Here is a 20,220-nt window from a genome sequence, read left to right on the forward strand (position 1 = left end):
TACCTTCAACCAGTAGTGGGGCACAACCCAACATCAGCCTCCAAACACTCCTTGAAGGACGCGCTTCTTCATCATTCCGTAAATAAGATGAAATAACAATACCCAATTACGCAACATACACGCGATACCCCCCCCCCCCCCCCACTCACTCTGCGACGCATTTACTCGAATTCTTTCCACGGGAACTTGCGTACTCACCGCCACCCCGTTACGACCAGAGACCACGCGAAATCGAAAAGTACCTCTCCCAGCAGCATGCACCACCGTCTGCCGGGCCTCAGTCACGCTCACCATCACCGAGGCCATTTTCATCAACGCCCCAGCGGTATTATACCACACGGTCTATCAGCCCCCGCCGGAAAAACTAGCCCAAGCGACCTCTAGGGGCGGGGTCGCTGAACGTCGATGCACTGAAGACCTCCTATTGACGCAGAACCGTACAGAAACCGGTCCGACATTACATACTGCTGCAAAGGATGGCCGGCTTTCATTCGGCATAGTAGTGACAATTGATGGTTGTGCAGTTGATGCGTTAATGGACACCGGCGCAGACTATTCCATACTTAGCGGGAAACTGACAACGCAGCTGAAGAAAGTCATCACGCCGTGGCATAACTCGCAGATTCCGACAGCTGGTGGCCACGTCGTTACTCCACTGGGTGCCTGCACAACTAGAGTACAGATTCAAGGGTATACATTCGTAGCAAGCTGCCTTGTTCTACGCGAATGTTCCCGTGACGTCATTCTGGGAGTTGACTTTCTACAGGAAAATGGAGCTATCATTGATCTGCAAGAGCGCCGCGTCACGTTCTCAGCCCAGCGAGCAATCAACGTGCAGCATGACGGAAGGCGTGTCGACGTACTCCGTATTTCTGAACAGAGCGTGACGCTTCCTCCACGAGCAAGTGTTCTAGTCGACGTAACATGCTGTGGTTTGGGCGATGGCGATGTGGTGGCTGAGACAAATTTAGAACACCTCCTGCAGCAAGGCATTTGTGTAGCTAGAAGTGTAATACACCTTCGTGATGGCCGATCTGAACTGCTCGTAACCAACTTTAGCAACGACCATCGACATATTTTTTGTGGCACTTCGATAGCGTTTACCCACGAAGTAGCAAACGTCACCAACTGTCTCACGTCGGAACTAGTGGATACCGCCGACACGTCAATGAGTAATATTGACATCAATCCTGCTCTGTCTACCGATAATCAGACTGCGCTGGGAGCGCTCTTGTTCGTGTTCGGTCTTGCTTCGCAAGTTGCTCAAAGATCCGCCAGACGTCCATCACTCAACACAGGATCATCACGTACGAGGACGCACGCCCGATAAACCAGAACGCCTACCGCGTGTCTACCAAAGAACGTGAAGCAATACGTACACAAGTCAGCGAGATGCTTGACGATGGCGTTATTGAACCATCTAACAGCCCGTGGTCATCTCCAGTCGTACTAGTCAAAAAGAAGGACGGGTCGCTACGCTTCTGCATCAACTACCGAAAGCTTAACAACGTGACGAAAAAGGATGTGTATCCGCTGCCGCGTATCGACGATTCGCTGGATAGACTTCATCGTGCCCATTATTTCACTTCCCTCGATCTCAAAAGCGGGCATTGGCAAATCGAGGTAGATTAGTGAGACCGTGAGAAAACAGCCTTCGTCACTCCAGACGGCCTATACCAATTTCGAGTGCTCTCTTTTGGCTTGTGTTTAGCGCCGACAACTTTCCAGCGAATGATGGACACTGTCCTCACAGGGCTGAAGTGGCAGACTTGTCTTGTCTACCTTGATGATGTGGTGGTCTTCTCTACCATGTTCGAGCAGCACCTTCACCGCCTGCGCAGCGTGCTGGAGGCTATTCGATCAGCGGACCTCACACTAAAGGCACAGAAGTGTCACTTCGGCTATAAAGAAGTAAAATTTATTGGACATGTAGTTAGCGCCGAAGGAATCGGGCCCGATTCCTCATTTATCCGTCATTATACGTCATTTATCCGTCATTATACGTCATTTATCCCACTCGTTGACGTCGATCTGCCTGCGAGACGGTGTGCTGTACAAGATGAACGCTCGTTCGAACAACCGTGCTTACCTCCTGGGGGTTCCTCGAGACATGTGAGACGACGTCCTCTTCGCTTGCCATGACGAACCCACATCCGGTCATCTAGGCTACTCGAGGACACTTGCCAGAGTGAGCGAGAGGTACTATTGGTCAGGACTTTCAGCAAGTGTCAAGAAGTACGTCAAGAGTTGTCGGGAATGTCAGCGCTGAAAGGAACCATCTGTTAAGCCAGCTGGTTTGCTTCAGCCCATTGAAGCACCCTGCACGCCGTTCGACCAAGTCGGCATGGACATTCTCGGGCCATTTCCCCTGTCTGCGGACAGCAACAAATGGGTGATCGTCGCGACTGACTATTTGACACGCTGTGCTGAGACGCAGGCGATCCCACGAGCCATGGCTTCTGAGGTAGCACAATTTTTCATGCGCCACATCGTGTTACAACACGGTGCTCCTTCCAGTATAATAACGGTCAGAGGGATGGCATTCATGGCGCAGCTTACGGACGAAGTTTTCAAACTGAGAAACACGACACACCGAAGGACAACTGCGTACCACCCGCAAACCAACGGACTTACCGAACGACTGATTAAGACCCCTGCAGACATGATCTCAATGTACATCGACGTACAGCACAAAACATGGGACCGGATCTTACCTTACGTGACCTTCGCATATAATACCGCCGTGCAAGAGACCACGCGATTCACACCATTTCGGCTTCTCTACGGCCGTGAAGTACAGACCATGCTAGACTCTATGCTACCGTGTCAAGATGAAGACGAGTTGGCAACTGACACCGAAGAATTCGCAAAGCGTGCTGAGGAAGCTCGGCAGCTCGCGCGACTGCGCATTGGCCAGCAACAGCAGGCAGATGCACGACGCCATAACACCCGCCACAGAGAAGTGTTTTACAGCCTCGGAGATCAAGTTTGGGTGTGGACGCCGGTCCGCTGCCGTGGCCTCAGTGAAAAGTTACTGAGCCATACGGTACTTTGGCCCATATAAAGTGTTACGCCGCGTCAGTGACGTGAACTATGAAGTTGTTCCGGACTCAACACCCCATGCACAGAGCAGGACACGTCTGAGGCCGGACGTCGTTCATGTGTTGCGCATGAAGCCATTTATTGCACGTTGTTCGTAACTTTTCCTTTACCGTACAGCGTTCTTTGTGTTTTTTGTTTATTTTTGTGAACTTGCTCTCTCGTTCATTGACGTTTCCTATATTGGCACGCTCTTGAATTTCTACTTTCACTTTATCTGAATTTCCAATTTTTTTTTTTCACGTGCCTATGTAGTAGCATCATTGTGCTGCTATGTACTTTTCTTTCCTCTTTTTTGTACTTGTTTTTTTTTCGGAAGGGGGGATAATGCCACCAGCACGTAGTGGGTTGACAGCAAGAGCGGCTCTCAATCTGGAGAAAAAAAAAAAGAAGATCGCGTGCTTCTTTCTCTGCTCGAGAGCCAGCCACGACAGGCGCATCGTCCTAGTGCTAGCTACTCGGTGGTTTAATAAATCCCCCAGTACTTGTGACTCATCGTGACAATATGGTGGTTTTGCTATGTTAAACCCCACATATCAATCAAATGATGAGCTCTCGCGAACACAACGCCATCTACTGCTCAATAGTTGGGACCCCGAAGTATGGCTTCTGCACTAGATACATGCGCCATGCGGCGCACACAACTTACAAGGGGTGTGAGCACCCCCACACAGTTCAAGCGCTAATATTTACAGAGTGATTGTGTGTGTTCATTTTGCTTGAAATTAATATTTCGATTTTTCTTTATGCTTACCCTGTTGAGAGCAGTATTGATGGTTTTATAAAATTTCTTTCTTAATGTTACATTTTTCTAATATTCTTTTTCGTAATACTGTTGATAAATTTGTGGTTTTAAACAGACTTTTATTGAAAGATAACTCCTTGCTGTACAATTTGACACAATTAATGTTACCATCACAAACTTTGGGGACCATAAAAAATAATGTTTCCTGGACTACCTAAAAATTTTTCGTGGTTACGAATGTGTCTAAATGGTAGCAGCTGTCATAAAATTTTTACGCTGAAAATGCTTATTCAGGTTAAATTTCTCTTACTTGGGGGGTTAAACCAAATGCAGACAGCACAAATAAAGGCTGGACATGATTCTTAGCCAACTTGCAAGGAGCAATACATCTGGGCCAATCTATACAGGAGACCTAGTGTGTATCCATATAAGCAGTCCACAAATGTGATGCGAGAATGTCGACTGGAAGTGCAGGATGAATGGTTAAATTCGATAGGAGTACAACAGGGAATGTAGTGCAAGCAATGCCTCCTTTATTTCAATGCCAGTGCAAGCGTGCACTTTTCAACGGGAGCTGTCGGTTCAATTCAAGGAGTGGTCGTGATGCAGCGCTGTATGAGGGGTCGCGCTGCTCGCGTCACACGTGCATGCGAGGACTTTCCCCCAAAGATGCCATAGACATGTTTCCCGCACCAATATCATACATACCTGCCAACTCTTCTGATTTTCTTGCAAAATGTACGAATTCCAACCACGCTTACGATTTGAGGAATCTTGCCTGAATCTTTACAAAAAATATTTCATTTCCGATAAAAAAAATAATAAAACGTGGCGTCCGCGATTGGCTATGGCGCATTGTTGTAGCTAGTCGCGGATGCCACAAAAACGGCGCTGTGCTATATTCCGCCACCACGATAAAACAATATGTACTGGTGTTATCATCACATACCTGCTAAGTCTCCCGCATTGTCTGGAAGACTCCCGGGTTTCGACTGTTTCTTCTGTTTGTATGGTTGCCATAAAAATCTTTTGAAATCGAAATTTGTGTGTAAGATCTGGCCACATTGACAAAAATGCAGGTCACTCCAGGCTTATTGCGAGCCTACCGCATTTCATTAAATTGAATTTTAGAGGCCTTCATCTAAACATACAGTAAAGTCTCAGTGATGCGAAACCGCGGCAGATAAAAATTCATGACATTCCCAGCCAAGTTCTTGTGTCCATTGAGCCAAGATTCGAATGTTCCGAACACTTTTCCTGATCACGGTATTTGATACGAACTTTAGTATCGAAACCGTCGAACGAAGGCCAACGGAGAGCAGCGTGCTTGAAGCTTCAGAAGTATGCGTGCGACCAGCGCACGCACTGTCTTTTACAGTGCGTGTGGTTGTTGTTGCCACAACCGCTGTGTACGAAACTGCTGTCGTTTGAGACGATCATTTATGGCGACGACATTACTGACAGAACTCCTGAAGTGTGCGCGTGGCCAACACTCGACCAGTTTAAGCAACGCTGCTTTCAGCAAACTTTGTCGACAAAAACGCAGCAGTTGCGATCTTAGATAGCATAAAACGATTTAGTTTTGAAAGCATATGGATTGAAAATAAAACTATCGTTTGCCGCAACCGCCGCGCACAAAAACGCAATCACGGTTATGCGATAGCGATGTATGAGCTCCGAGAACACGTGGCTGATGCAGCGGTAGATTAAAGGCAGTAAAGATGTAAAAAAGTCTAGAAGCGGTTTGGCCTTTATGTCCAAAAAAATTTAGTAGCGAGCAAAACCAAAGCTTTGACCAGCGCTTTCACGGCAGCCAGCTGTGCTCTCCTGTCCATTCACGTGTGAAGACATACATAAGTTATTTTGATGGGTATCGATTTTGTTGCTAGTTATTTTGATGACGGGAAATTTCAGGAGCATTTGCACTCCCGCTTTGAGGCTCTCGCCTTAGTGGGAAAGCCTACCCGGGTTTTCGGCCACTCCAAGCCATTATTAGACCGTAAGGCCGATGTTTGCGTTTGGACTCTCTCCCCCCCCCCTCCCTTTCTTGTTTTTCCCGATGTTTTTTTTTGTGCTGAAAATGGTTGAAAATAATTCAGCATGTAGATTTGACTTATGGCGGCAAAACATGATTATGCTTGTCGCTAATGCCAAATTCATCACACAGCTACAAAAATAAAAAGTCAATAACTACCCCCCGCTCTGGGGGTTTTACGAAGTTCTCTGTTTCTTGGTTGGCGGTTATGTATTATACGTCTGTCATATTCACTCCTTTATGCTGCTTCCTTCTGGCTGTAGACAATGCCGTCGCCGCGTCAACGAGCAGCACGTGCAGAAACATTGCAGTGACGGTTCCGCATTGGTTGTTCGCATAGTGCCACCAACGCCGACACGCCATTTAAGAACACCATATATTTCACAAAGCCAGCGTGACTTCCAATATTGTAAACGCGAGAAATGCAAGACGCCGCCCCATGTATCTGTACCAACTGAACAAAAAGTTACTTCATATAATTTCTGTCATGAGGCACTGTATGAGAGGCTACTCTCCCTCGTGATTGCAAAGCACACTCGAAGGCTAGGTGATGGGAGAGAGCGAGAAAGGTCTAGAGAAAAGGGTAGTGAACAGCTGAATTGGGTGCGTCTGGCTGGCACTGATAAAATAGAGGAGGCGTTTGCGCGAGGAACAGTGCAGCGAACCGTTGCAGTAAGGTGCCGTAGCAGACGATTGGTCGAGGGTAGCGCAAATCTGTAATGTTCACAAAGGGGGCGTAATCTGAACAAAATGATCTCCTGCCGTCCCAAAACTTCTCGAACAGTGTAAGTGTGGTTTACGCTGAGAATGTCGTACAGTGTAACGGGGGGACAAGAAAACTTGAGGAAGGAGTGTGGCAATATGACTTGGATAGATCAAGTAAATGCCACCTTAAATATACTTTTAAAAACTCTAGGAATATTATCCAAATTTCATTACTCCTGCCACAAAGCATAAATGTTATTTACAAATCATTATTTTTGCCCAACTTGTCTTATTTCCACTTAGTCTGGAGCAAGACCATCAAAACTAAGCAATTGCTCAAATTCCAAAAGAAAGCCAGCCATTCAAAACATTGTTATTGCTGCATACGATGCCCGCACTGGACCGATTTGCAAGGCTCTGAACCTATTTCCATAAAATGAGCTCTATCGCACAATTTTAAAGAAAGGCCACTACAAAAAATTACCACACATTTTTCACAGAATTGTCAGGGCTAACCCACGCTGTATATGTGCCAACATTGAGGGTTCGTAAAGTCTAGAGGTTAACCAGAACGCGAACCGATTATGGTACTGAGGTGTTAAAATATCAGTTACCACTGCTACTTAATTTACGAATAACATACGTCTCTTCCACGTACTTAGTTCACATATGTATAATGATAAATGTATCTATAAATCTCATTATGCTGTACCAGTGCATTTTTTTTCTATTACGTACATTTTTCAGTTTCACGAGATCATTTATGTTGTTCCTGTGAAGAGAACTGTCATGTGCTACTTGTTGCCTTTCTGTGTACTCTGCATGCCACGTTTGCCAAGCCCGGGGGTACGGACCCTGTCGAGCCTGATCTATGGTTTCTTTTTTTTTGTCTGTACCCATCAAGCTCCGCTGATTGTCCTTGAAGCTGAAAACGAATCCTGGTTGATTGTAAACAACCTTTTCGAAGGGCCGCAGTTACGCGAAATGCATTGAGCGTGCAGCCTAGTATTTTCGAGAATTGAGGCATGCGTTGCGCAGTGCTTACATCCATTGAAATTTCTGAATGTTAGCGGCCCAACTAAATGAACGCGAGGGTGGAGGGTCGGGACAAATAAAAGAAAGGGCCGTCACGAAAATTCGCCGCTTATCTTTCTGATTACCTTGATTCTGCACATTAGAAACTTTGTTGAGTCGCAACCAACATTTTATGTGTTGAACGGCACCAATTGTTCTATTTCATGGGCGCACAATTGATTTCAAGACATTGCATTTGAATCGCAAATCGCCATTCAAGTGTTAAAACGTGCCGCCCATGGCATCGCTGTCGTTAACGGTACATATCGCCACTGCAAAGAGTATAGTTTATTCCATACCAAATCGCAACTTTGATCGCTGATTAGGCCTAGCCTGTCGTGTGGCATGCTGTCGCCGGAAGTTTGTCTGAGACAACATAAGGATCGTGCACTGACAAGATCACACTCAACCACTTAACGAAGAGCGAATCTTTTGCTACGAAGTTTTCGTTCACATCCAGGAAATCAATGATGACGAAAATCCATTATACTTATGCAAGTCTGCGCACTGGCAGTAAAAGCAAAAGCTCGCACCTTGAAGCCATAAAGCTCTTGACACGATTGCACGTGCCAAGCGGAGCCACGCTAGTGCAATGACTTCTCCATTTCATAGGCAACTGCCCTCCTGTCTCGCTCAGCGAGCCCGCGTGCATTGCTGCAGTTTTTTTTTTTTTTCTCCACTCCGCGTCCTTTCCTCCTCTGTAATGACCTCATTGCTCGTTTTCCAACTGCGCACAAAGCACACCACTTTTGCGAAGAACACTCTCTACGGCTTTTGTCATAAAGGTTTTTCCTCAACCGCATCTCAAAGGTCTTTCACCTTGGGGGACTGCACAATAGGCGGTACGCCTATACATGTTATATGGGAAGGTAAGCTGGAGTCGAAAAAGACTGCATAGTAGCCAATCTTGCACTATAAGCGGCTACATTATAAGTGCACTGTTGTTTGATTCAAAATTGAAACTTGAGTACTTGCACATGCCTACAGCTTCATCATTGGGTATCTTTTTCTTTTCTTCCCAATTCACAGTGCCTTGAAATTTTTCCACATTTTCATATTACAGGACATGAGATGTCTGGAAGCATGGAAAACACATATTAATAGTGCTTAATAACAAAAAAAAAAAGGTATTGGCCTGATATAGGGTTTGTTTTCACCAATGCTGCAGAGGCAAACTTTGGAACCCATGCCAGTGATCGTGCTCGACTCGGACAGCGAGGACAATGGGATGGCACTCGAGGATCTCCCATCCGTGGCCCAGGAAGTGTGTGGCACTCCTCCTTCCTTGCTCCATCCATCAAACACAGCCACCAATGGCGATGATGTGGTGCCTGAGACCCAACAAGACTCCATACTCTTTACCTCGGTGGAGACTCCAAAGGCAAGCAGGCATCTAGATATAATAACTGATATCGCAGTACAAACGGGCACAGGCATGCACCATAAAGGAATGGAATACCCTCCCTGCTCATGTATTACATTCTAGGAACTGCCATAATATACAGTCTATACCACTTATAATGTAACCACTTACAGGGGAGAACCGGTTACAATGCAGTCTTTTTCGACTCCCGCTCACCCTCCCATAGAACCCCATGTATACGCTATACACATACAGCTTATTGTGCTGTCTCTCCAAGATGAGAGACCGGTTATAATCTGGTTGCAAGAAAATCTTTGACTATCGCGGTAGGGAGTGTGCTTCTGAAAAGAGGTGCACTGGGTGCGCTGCTGGGGAGTCAGCGATGAGGTCGTTACGAGAGAGGAGGGGACGCAGAGTGAACGAACAAAGGTGAAAAAAAAAAAGAAAAAAAAAAGGCCAAGGCACGCTGCTCGGGCTCGCAGGAGGGTGGTTGCCTCGCGCCCCAATGCCCCTACAGTGTACTAGCATCGCTAGCGTGGCTTTGGTTGCATGTGACTCAGCATCACACGTGCAATCCTGCCCTTATCAACTGTGCCTAACAGCTTCCTATTAGAAAAAGCGTAGTCATTATCATGCTTGCTACAGATATCGTGTTTTCTACCTTGTCTGTAAATTTAAAAGCTTTTACGGCTTCATGACAGGAGCTTTTGCCTTTGCTGCCAGTGCACTGTCTTGCGTAAGCTCGGTGGGTTTTTCTCGTTGTAGATCTCCTGACGGCAAACACGAACTTCAAATCACGCACGCTGTTCTTGGTTCAGAGCTTAAGGTGGCGGTTCCACTGACTCCATCTTGCTAATAGTTCGAAAGACGACACCAGACAACGCCACTCATCCACGCCTGCAAAAAGCGAGAAAATCGCTCGCGCAGGTACGGTCAGCGTCGCTTCGCGAGTGTCTTGTATGTCGTGTGAGGCGGCGGAAATTGGCCGATGAAAACCAAGGAGGACACTCAAGACGGCGTCTTTCACCTACTATTTGCCGACTGTGGCCGTCGTTTCAACGACACAATGAAAGCTACCTCCTGTGACAGCTGGCAGACTGAAACCAGCGTCGTTTCAACACGTGCGTACGCACGTGCATACACAAACACACTCTCTCTCTGTCTTTATGACTCACTCAGGTTCATAGAATAACGTTTGAACATGACATCAATCAAATGCTTTGAAGCGTTTGAGTGCACTGGCATCGCCGCTATCCTTCTTTTTGCGTCATTTTTTTTCTTGCCACGTGAAACTGCTCAACCTCAGTCAATGTAGCTTACGTTACAAAAACAGCCAGGCACATTTCAGCACAAGATAAACTGTGAATCCTGAGGTTATTTGCTAAATTTCATGATCTCCAACTACAATAAATGGGTTACCTAAATAAAGTGCCTCTTGTTGGTGATCAGTGTAACAGATGATGTACACTAATATAGAGGAGTTGGAAGCTCCTAGAGCCTATGGTTTTTTAAAAACTTTTTATGACAATTACGTGGACCACCTACATATGGGATGACGTCGGATAACTCATAAGTTGGTTCACGCTGTTTCTAGTCTTCTTTCACCATCTTTGCGCTACTGCCTAAATCATGGTTAACTGGTTAACTAAGCTCCCACGAAGTGTTTGCTTTAGGAAATTCTTCATTTTTGCCAAGAGCAGATTTCCTAATGCGACATAATTGCACGAACACACAGATTATCGAGTAGCAGCACAATCGAGCTCAGTGTCGCACTTAGTGGGAGGGCGAGAGAAAGGGGGGTTATGCATATTCGAAAATCAAAAGGGATTATGATGGCACCTACGTTAGAGCCACACCTCAGAGCCCATGGTCATGTGTTCAACGAATGTCTTTTCCTATGCTACGTTTTCTACATCGAGTGCAACGCTGTGAAGGCTAGTGAGAATTCTTGCAATGAATACGTTTGCACTACGAAATAGTAGGATTATTTTTGCATCTCAGACATGATGATGATTGATTCTTTCTGTTTTGTGCCTCGGAGATGAAAACACCCCGTTATATGGCTTGTCTTGGTTCTTATTTCTTGATGTGTTACTTGTAGCCTTTCGCGACGCTCTGCAGGCGCGTTAGTGCTCGTCTCGCATGAGCGTTTACAACGATCAAAGCTAGGCGCGAGACGCTCGAAGTCACATGTGTTTCTTATCGAACTTCTTGCATAGCTTTCACAGCGATGCACCTGATGTAACAAACGGAGTATAGGTACATCTGTCCATATAGGCGCGCACACGAGGGGGGCACGGCAGGCGCACCCTTCCACCTGTCCCCTAATAGTCGGCACGCGAAGTCTGTCCTGTACTATAGTGTCTAGAATGTGCACCCATACAATGCATTGATAGAAAGGGGGGTGCTGCTATTAACCATTGACTCTCTCTCGAAGTGCGACGCTGAGCACTCCGAACGTGTATGTTTACCAGATGGCGCCAGCGATGCTAAGATTATCAATGAGAGTTACGTAGCGCCCTGGGTTCACTCAAGGGTGCTTATAAAGTAAGATATATGGTCTGAACATGCATTGGCTGCATAAGGTATAATTATTTGCTAATTTTCGTAGTTGTATAGATTATCGAGCTCGTGTAGCATAAGTTGTGCACGTATTTAAACTTTTACATGCAATCCAAGATTTCTTTTTCTGCTAGATCAGTTGCTCAGCTCACAGTTGCTCAGTTGCTCAGTATCACAGCTCTTTTAGAGAACTTTCCGAATGAGATAGAGAGCCATCTATTGCAGCGAATTTCATTAAACATGGCAAATAGTTTGGGCACAATAGACTAGTGACTTATTAGCCGCTGTATTTTTTTTGTACGATTTTCTCCATGAATCACAGCAGCACTGCGGCATACAACCATTCGGCATACAACCTACAACTTATTTGCCTTCCAGAATGATGTAATGGTGCAAATTGAAGTTAATTAAAGAGAATGAAAACTCGCAGTTTCCCTTGGTGGATCTGCAACTTTCACATGGGGCGTCCAATGCTCAACCAATCTTACAGCATAAAACTCAACCGATACTTAAGGCATAAAAGCCGTCATAACAAGCTATTAAACTTGAAAAAAAATGATGAATCAATTTGTGGGTAAAATAATCATTTAAAGGAGCCCGGAAACACTTTTTCGAGTAGCCATGGAATGGATTCACTAAAGAAGCTCATTGTTTTACAAATTCACCTTGGCAAAAGTTTTAGAATTCGTCCAGTACACGCGGAGTTGTAAAGATTTGTTGCACGCTGTAATCGCATTTTCTCTTCTCGTGCCGATAAAAGCGCTGGAGGCTAAGCAGGAACGGATGGCACAGGGAAAGAAAATATGTCACATGCACCTCGTGAACTTGAGCCCTTTTTCTCTTCGAATATGTGGCTTTTTTAGTGCGATTGCGCACATATGCGTGAACAAGTTTCGGCCTTCTGTGGATGCCCCATCAACGATCGAGCGCGCCATGTTCAAATCAGCCAATGGTTGACACAACAGTTGTGACAGGTGATTTTTGAGCTTGTGGCGTCATTTGCCAAGGGAAGAGAGCAATTTTTTGCCGATTTTTAAAATTTATTGTGAATTGCAGGCCCCGTGCTGCGCTATATTATTATTTTGCTTGTGTCTTTTCGGTAGCCTCGACCACCGATCAGCAGTGTTTTCTGGCCATGCTCGAAATGTGTTGCAGGGCCCCTTTAAATCCAAAGTGAGGCTTCACGGCAAAGCGTACTTCCCTTGGATAGGCGCTTTCACTATTTAGCACTCCTATACTGCTGTGAGACCACCTTTACAAGCGGTTACATGCGGATTCCTCATCATGATCATCAGTCTGACTATGCTCATTGCAGGGCAAAGGCCTCTCCCATGATGTGCCAATCAACCCGGTTTTGTGCTTTCGGTTGTCATGTTGTACCTACGAACTTAGCCCACCTAACTTTCTGTCTCCGCTTCGTGCGTTTGCCTTCTCTGGGAATCCGGTTAGTTACCTTTCATGACCAGCGGTTATCCTGCCTACGTGCTACTTGCCCGGCCCATGCCAATTTCTTCTTTTTTATTTTAGCTATGTATATTCTTAACCCCGGTTTGTTCCCTGACCCGCTCTTCTTTCTTCTTGTCTCTTAACGTTACACCTATCATTTTCTTTTCCATTGCTCGCTGCATCGTCCTCAATTTAAGCTGAACCCTGTTTCTAAGCCTCCAGGTGTCTGTTCCGTAGGTAAGTACTGGCAAGATACAGCTACTGTATACCTTCCTCTTGGGGGATAGTGGCAATCTACCAGTCTTGAGTTGAGAGTGCTTGCCGAATGTGCGCCACCCCATTCCTATTCTAGTTATTTCACTCTCATGGTTCGGCTCCGCGGTTACTACCTCTCCTAAGTAGACAGCGTCTCTCCACTTATCGCAAAGTGCCATTTTCTGTCGAGACTGTTGCACATAACTTATTACTTTAAGGCCTACTTTTCTGCATTCCATGTCAAGTTCCGTGATAATGAGCTTCAATTCAATTCGTCCTCTGCGTTACTCATCAAGGCAATGTCATCAGGGAATGGCAGGTTACTAGGATACTCTTCAATAACTCTTTTCGCTAATTCGTTCTATTCTAGGGTCCTGAAACCTCCTGTAAACACGTGGTAAGTAGCATTGGAGAGATCATGTGTCCCTGCCTGTCGCTTTCTTTATGGAGAACTATGGTGGTTGTGGATCCACTGTAGATTTATTCCAGTATTTTTATGTAGGGTTCCTAGATTCCCTGATTTTATACTGCCTGCATTAATGCTGATGTCTCGGCTGAGTTAAACGCCTTCTCCTAATCTATGAAGGCTATGTATAGGTCTTGGTTGTATTCCGCACATTTCTCTATTACCTGTTTGATAGTATGAATATGGTTTATTGTGGAGTATCCTGTACAAAATCCTGCTTGGTCCTTTGGTTGATTGAACTCCGATGTCTCCTTAATTATATTAGCTGTTATTTTTCTAAATACAGGGTAGACCACTCTACTTATAAATTAACCACTTATAGGGCAGAACCGCCTTACAATGTAGTCTTTTTCTACTCCCGTTTACCCTCCCATAAAATCTCATGTATACGCATACCACTTATTGTGCAGTCCCCCAAGATGAAAGACCGGTTATAACGCGGTTGCCAGAAATTGTTTGTGACAAACGCGGTAGCAAGTAGCACTGGGTTCACCACTGGGGAGCGAACGACGAGGTCATTACAGAGGAGGAGGGGACAAAGAGTGAACGAACGTAAGACGGAGGGAAGAAAAACAAGGAGGAAAAAAACACCGTGGGACACTGCACGGGCTCGCTGATTAAGAGAGGGGGACGGTTGCCTCGGTGGCCGATAAGCTTTTGCACCGGCACCGACGCTGCTACAGCGTACTACGTTGCTAGCGTGGCTTCGGCGGCGCGCCGCTCAACGTGGCACGTAGTGCGATCCCGTCTTTATCAACTACATGCGCTTAAGAGTTTCCTGTCAGAAAAGAGGTTGTCGTTATCACGCTTGCAACAAATATCGCGTTTGCTTCATTGTCCGTAAATTGAAAATCTTTTACGGTTTTATGACGCGAGCTTTCACTTTTGCTGCCAGTGCGCTGTCGTACACAAGCCTGGCGAGTTGTTGACCGTCATTGCTGATCTCCTGGCCACAAGCGCGAACTTTGTATAACACACACGGTTCTTGGCTCACTTCTAGTGCGATCATTTTGACGCCTAGTCCTGATGTTTTTGGACAAGCTTTCCGCGACAACATACCAAATGGCAAGCTAGACCTAATTGGTGTTGGTTGCGCTTTGATCGGTAGCGGTCTCATGAATCTAAGTTGCGGTTTGGTGCCAAATCAACAAAACTTTTTGCAGAGGTCGCACTTGATGGGAAGGGATACATATCGTTAAATGAAAACGAGGGGAGCACGTATAGCACTCAAATAGTGGTTCGCGATTCTATTGCGATGTCTTAAATAGGGTGTGCACCCGTGAGATCGAATGTTTGGCATCTTTCAGTGCGTAAAATTCTGGAAGTGATTCGACATAGTTTCTGTGTAATGCTCATAATTGAGGCATTCTGGTGGTCAGCGAATTTTCGCGATGGTGCTTTCATTGGTTTGACCCCCCTCCCATACATTTCATTGGCAACGCATGTCTTTAGACGTTAAATTTTTTTAACATTCAAAAATAGAAATGTTGGCAAGCACACATCGCATGTTTCGATTCTTGGACGCGTGAAGCTGCATGCTCGACACATTTTGCACAAGTGCAGCCCTTGAAAAAGGTTGTTTTCATTATAGTGCCGATATTCGGGACTCCCGCTACTTACGTTATAAGTGGTCTATACTGTAGTTTGTAGAGAATGAACAGTAAGCCTATCGGCCTGTAATTTTTCGAGTCCTTGACATCCCCTTTCTTATGGATTAAGATTATGTTGACATTGGACTTCCAGATTCTGGTACCCCGCCCGTCAAGAGATACTTCGTATATCGGGTGGCCAGTTTTTCTTACGCAATTTCTCCACCGTTTTTCAGGATATCTGTTGTTACCTTATCCTCACGAGCGGCTTCGCCTTTTTTCATTCCTTCTAGAATTTTTCTTACTTCCCTTGTGGTTACTAGTAGGATGCCGAATTCCTCTGGGCTATTATTGCTTCTTACGATATCGTCCTGGTTCTTTCGGCTTCTGTACAGCTCTCTGTAGAACTCCTCCGCCACCTCAACTATCTTCTCTATATTGGTTATGACCAATATAGAGAAGAGCCTATACTCAATTACAGGTCGAGCCACTCTAAGCTGGTGAAGAGAGGTATCGTTACTACGAGTTTGGATTTTGCTCTAAAAAAGTCCTGTCAACACAGAATGAAAATGAGCTTTCATAGTCAAGTAAGGAAACTAGTACAAGCAGGGTATCCTAATGATGTCACCACGTCCGTTTGTAACAACATGATTAAGAAACTTAAATTTGAAGGGAACCACTCGGGGCGTCGTGAAGAGAGTAGAAAAGGTAAGAGGATATCAGTGATTCCTTACCTTCAAAGACTTCACATGAACTTAAGCAACTAGCTGATAGATATAAAGTCGATGTGCTTTTCTTAGCCAAAGGCAAACTGCAGTCTATTTGTTCACGTATGCACAGAGAGTTTCCGCAATGTCGCATGAAACACAGCAAAAAGTTTGTAGACTGCGCAATGGGCGTTGTTTACATGACTCCTTTTGGCTGTGGTAAAGTGTATATCGGTCAGTCAGGAAGATGCGTCAATGTTCGTCTCAGAAAGCACGATTCTTCTTTGAAATCTTTGGGTGCATCGCATCTCGCGGCTCATTGCAGAGAGTGCGGTTGTCATCCTCTTTTTCAGGATACTGAAGTGGTTTTTCGGTCTAAAAATAAATTAACTCGTGAGTTGACAGAAGCTTTTCACATAAGAAAAAGAGGTGAACAATCATCAATGCGTCAGCCAGCCTTCGGTTTTGCTGCACGATAAAGAGTTTGTTTTTCTAGATTATGTTCCGAGATAATCTGTCTTCTTTTACCATGTGTTCTCAATGTGCCATGGATGTACTTTTTTGCCTGCACACGCATGCGTCGTGTTTTTCAATTACCTGTATATATATTCTGCCCTTTCTAATAAACAGTTTAGTTGCGAGAAGGCGCTTGTCCTCTCTTCCTGTCTGTTTTTCGTGCGCTTTAACTGATAGTTATACCATTGGTCCATTGGTTATGACATTGCCTTTCTTTCCTTACTGCATACATCCGATTTTTGCCTGTAAGGAAACGCCCTAAGGCACTGTGGAAATTCTTTAAGTTATTTATTTATTTATAATACCCTCAGGGCCAACAAGGCATTAAAGAGGGGAGTGGGTAAATACATAAAAAATACAAATAAAACTGCAATAAATACAAATAAACAATATAATAATTACAAATAAAACAATACAATAAAAGACATATTAACATTTCTGCAGAATGTATAAAAAATAGTTATTTCTAAATATACAAAAACAGAAGCAATAAGCATAGGTAACAGATTTTCTTGGTTATACAATGTTAGCTAATGTTTCGTGGAAAAGTTTGAAGTCAGTAATGGTTGCGACATTCGAGGGAAGGCGGTTCCAATCATGAGATGTGCGGGGAATAAATGACTGAAAGAAAGACCTAGTGTGACATGATGCGATTCCTACTTTATTGCGATGATCAGCACAATTTGAGATGTTCAGAGGCTGGAGTATCAGGTCATTATGAAGTGTAGGGTGATAGAAAATTTTATGAAACAGTGAAAGACTGGCGATTTTTCGTCGGTGAGCCAATGGAATAAGTGATAAATTATTTTTCATTGAAGTCATACTTGCAGTGCGGTTGTAGTTAGAGAGGATGAACCTAGCAGAGTTATTTTGTACTAGTTCAAGAGAGGTGATGAGATTAGCATGACTGGGATCCCATATGGCGGATGCATATTCGAGTTTGGGGCGTATGAGAGACTTATAGAGTACTAGTTTCAAGGAAGAGGGTGCTTTGGAGAAGTTACGTCGTAAGTAGCCGAGCATGCGATTAGCATTGTTAATCACGTACTCTACATGAGTTGTCCAACCTAAGTTATTTGTGATGTGCACGCCAAGATATTTATAAGACAAAACGGAATCTAAAGGAACGTTGTTTAGGTGGTAGGTGTTATGATTCGAGTTAGTTCTTGATACGTGCATTATCTTACATTTCTTAATATTAAGTTCCATTAACCAGATATTACACCAATTAGCTATATTATTTAGGTCAGTTTGAAGTGTTTTAGTATCATCAACATTGGTAATTTTGCGGTAAATAACACAGTCATCTGCAAACAGATGTATGTTAGAAGTTATTGAAGAAGTTAGATCATTAATATATACAAGAAATAATAAAGGTCCCAACACTGAACCTTGAGGCACACCGGATTGTACTTCAGTGAGTGGTGAATGATGGTCGTTAGCGGTTACAAATTGGAAACAATTAGAGAGAAAATGTTTTATTCATTTAAGAAGGTTAGTGTCGATATTTAGCAAGCTTAGTTTTAAGAGCAGTAATTTATGGCAAACCTTGTCAAATGCTTTGCTAAAATCCAAAAAAATACTGTCAGCGCAAGATGATCGATCCAGGATTTGATGCAGATTATGAGTAAACGAAGCAAGCTGTGTCTCGCAGGAATACTGTTTTCTAAAACCATGTTGCGCTTTAGCAAAGTATGAGTTAGACTCTAGAAAGTTAGCAAGGTTCGAGAAGATTACATGTTCTAATAACTTAAAACAATTACTTGTTAGTGATATGGGTTGGTAATTAAGAGGCGAGTTTCTGGGGCGAGATTTATAGATTGGAACCACCTTCCCTATTTTCCATTCCTTTGGAAGTTGACAAGTACTCTGTGATTGTTGAACTATTTGACTTAGTATCATTGAACTAACTACGTTAGTGCTTTTAAGAAATTTGCTATTAATGCCATCATAACCAGGAGCGAAGTGGAACGGTAACTTATCTATTAGTTTCAATATTCCAGGTACCTCAATAATTACTGGATCCATGGGCATGTAATTATAGCGGTGCGCATAAGGGAGTATGATGTTGGCGGATTCGGAGTACTGACTTGAAAATGAATCGTTAATAGCTGATGCGCACATGTTATCGGGGATATAATTTCCAGATGAATCTTTCAGTGATATAGTGTTGTTAGTGGTTCGGTTAATCAATTGCCAAAACTTTCTAGGGTTATTTTTTAATGTTTCAGGTAGTGTTCTAGTTAGGTAGTTGTTTTTTGCAGTTTTTAGAGCTCTTAAGTAGGCGTTTGCAGCAGATTTGTAAGTTGTCCAGCGCGAAGGTGAAGGGGAGCTTTTAGCTAAACGAAAGAAACGCTTTTTCCGATTACATAGGCGCTTTAGATGACTGGAATACCACGGCGCTTGGGGATTGGAAATGAGTGTGCGATTACGGATGTACTTCTCTATCTATTTATGGACTGTGCAAGCGAACAGATCTCAGTTAGATTGAACGGAACGAGATTCAAAATCTCTAACAAAATCATTGTAAAAGTGAGTTAGCTCATTATTTATTGCTTCGAAGTTAGCTTTCCGGTAGTATCGTATGCGTTTCTGCTGTTTAGTCTTTTTACTAGGGCTAATATTGATAACAAAGTTTAGCGAGACGTGGTCGCTGATTCCTGGTAAGTATGTAATGTCGGAGACAAGGTCAGGATGCGTTGCTAGTATTAGGTCGAGAGTGCTTGCTGTATTACTTGTAATTCTTGTGGCTTGAGTTACCAACTGATTCCAGCAATAAACAGAGCATGTATTCAGAAAATCTTCACTCTGCTGTGAAAAAGTTAAACAGCAAAGATGTCTTATCGATTCCAGCTCATAATGAGAACAACTTCGCTATCCATAATGATGTAGATGAAGCGGAGTGCTTTATCTCATTTTTCAGTTCTGTGTATACCCCTCGGGTTAACATCACTGACACTTTTGCACAGTCCTCTGAGGTGGTGGCGAAACAAATGAGCGATATTGTGATTGGCCAGCATGGAATAGAGGCTTCTATTAAATCCATGAATGCCTGTAAAGCCACACGGCCTGATGGTTTGTCAACTGCATTGCTTTCTTTGTGCCCGCGCGAAGTATCTAAATATCTGTGCGTCATTTTCACTAAGTCCTTAGAAGAATCTTTATTACCTGATGACTGGAAAATTGCCAACCTAGTGCCCCTTCACAAGAGTGGTCCACGAAGTAGTGTTTTAAATTATAGGCCAATTTCACTCACAAGTGTTGCATGCAAAATACTTGAACATGTTCTGTCTACCAATATATTGACTAATATGAACACATATTCTTTTCTTAATCCTCAGCAGCACAGCTTTTGTAGGCGTTTTTCCTGCACAACACAGTTACTTGAAATTACACACAACTTATCCTCTACTTTAGATAAGGGTTTCTCTGTTGACTGGTTGTTCCTAGATTTTAAAAAGCATTTGACATCGTACCCCGCTCTTTATTGATTGAAAAACTAAAAATGTATAAAGTGAACGATATGGTTGTGAACTGGATAAGCAAGTATTTAAATTTAAGGAAGCAAAAGGTTTTTATCAATGGTAAGTCATCCCGGGAGATTGATGTGTCTTTTGGAGTGTCTCAAGGGTCAGTATTGGGTCCGATATTGTTCCTA

General features: G+C 44.0%; 1 protein-coding gene across 4 annotated transcripts in view; it reads left to right on the forward strand.

Annotated features, from left to right (window-relative positions):
• Window positions 1–20,220, forward strand: part of LOC119178056 (uncharacterized) — a 697,593-nt gene that overhangs the window by 464,822 nt on the left and 212,551 nt on the right. For all 4 annotated transcript variants that reach the window (XM_075887501.1, XM_075887516.1, XM_075887508.1 and 1 more), the window contains one exon: window positions 8,827–9,039. In XM_075887501.1, coding sequence (XP_075743616.1) covers window positions 8,827–9,039 — 213 coding nt within the window. The remainder of the gene's footprint in view (window positions 1–8,826; window positions 9,040–20,220) is intronic.

The sequence above is a fragment of the Rhipicephalus microplus genome, chromosome 1 (assembly GCF_043290135.1).
Source record: "Rhipicephalus microplus isolate Deutch F79 chromosome 1, USDA_Rmic, whole genome shotgun sequence".
Taxonomy (NCBI): Eukaryota; Metazoa; Arthropoda; class Arachnida; order Ixodida; family Ixodidae; genus Rhipicephalus; species Rhipicephalus microplus.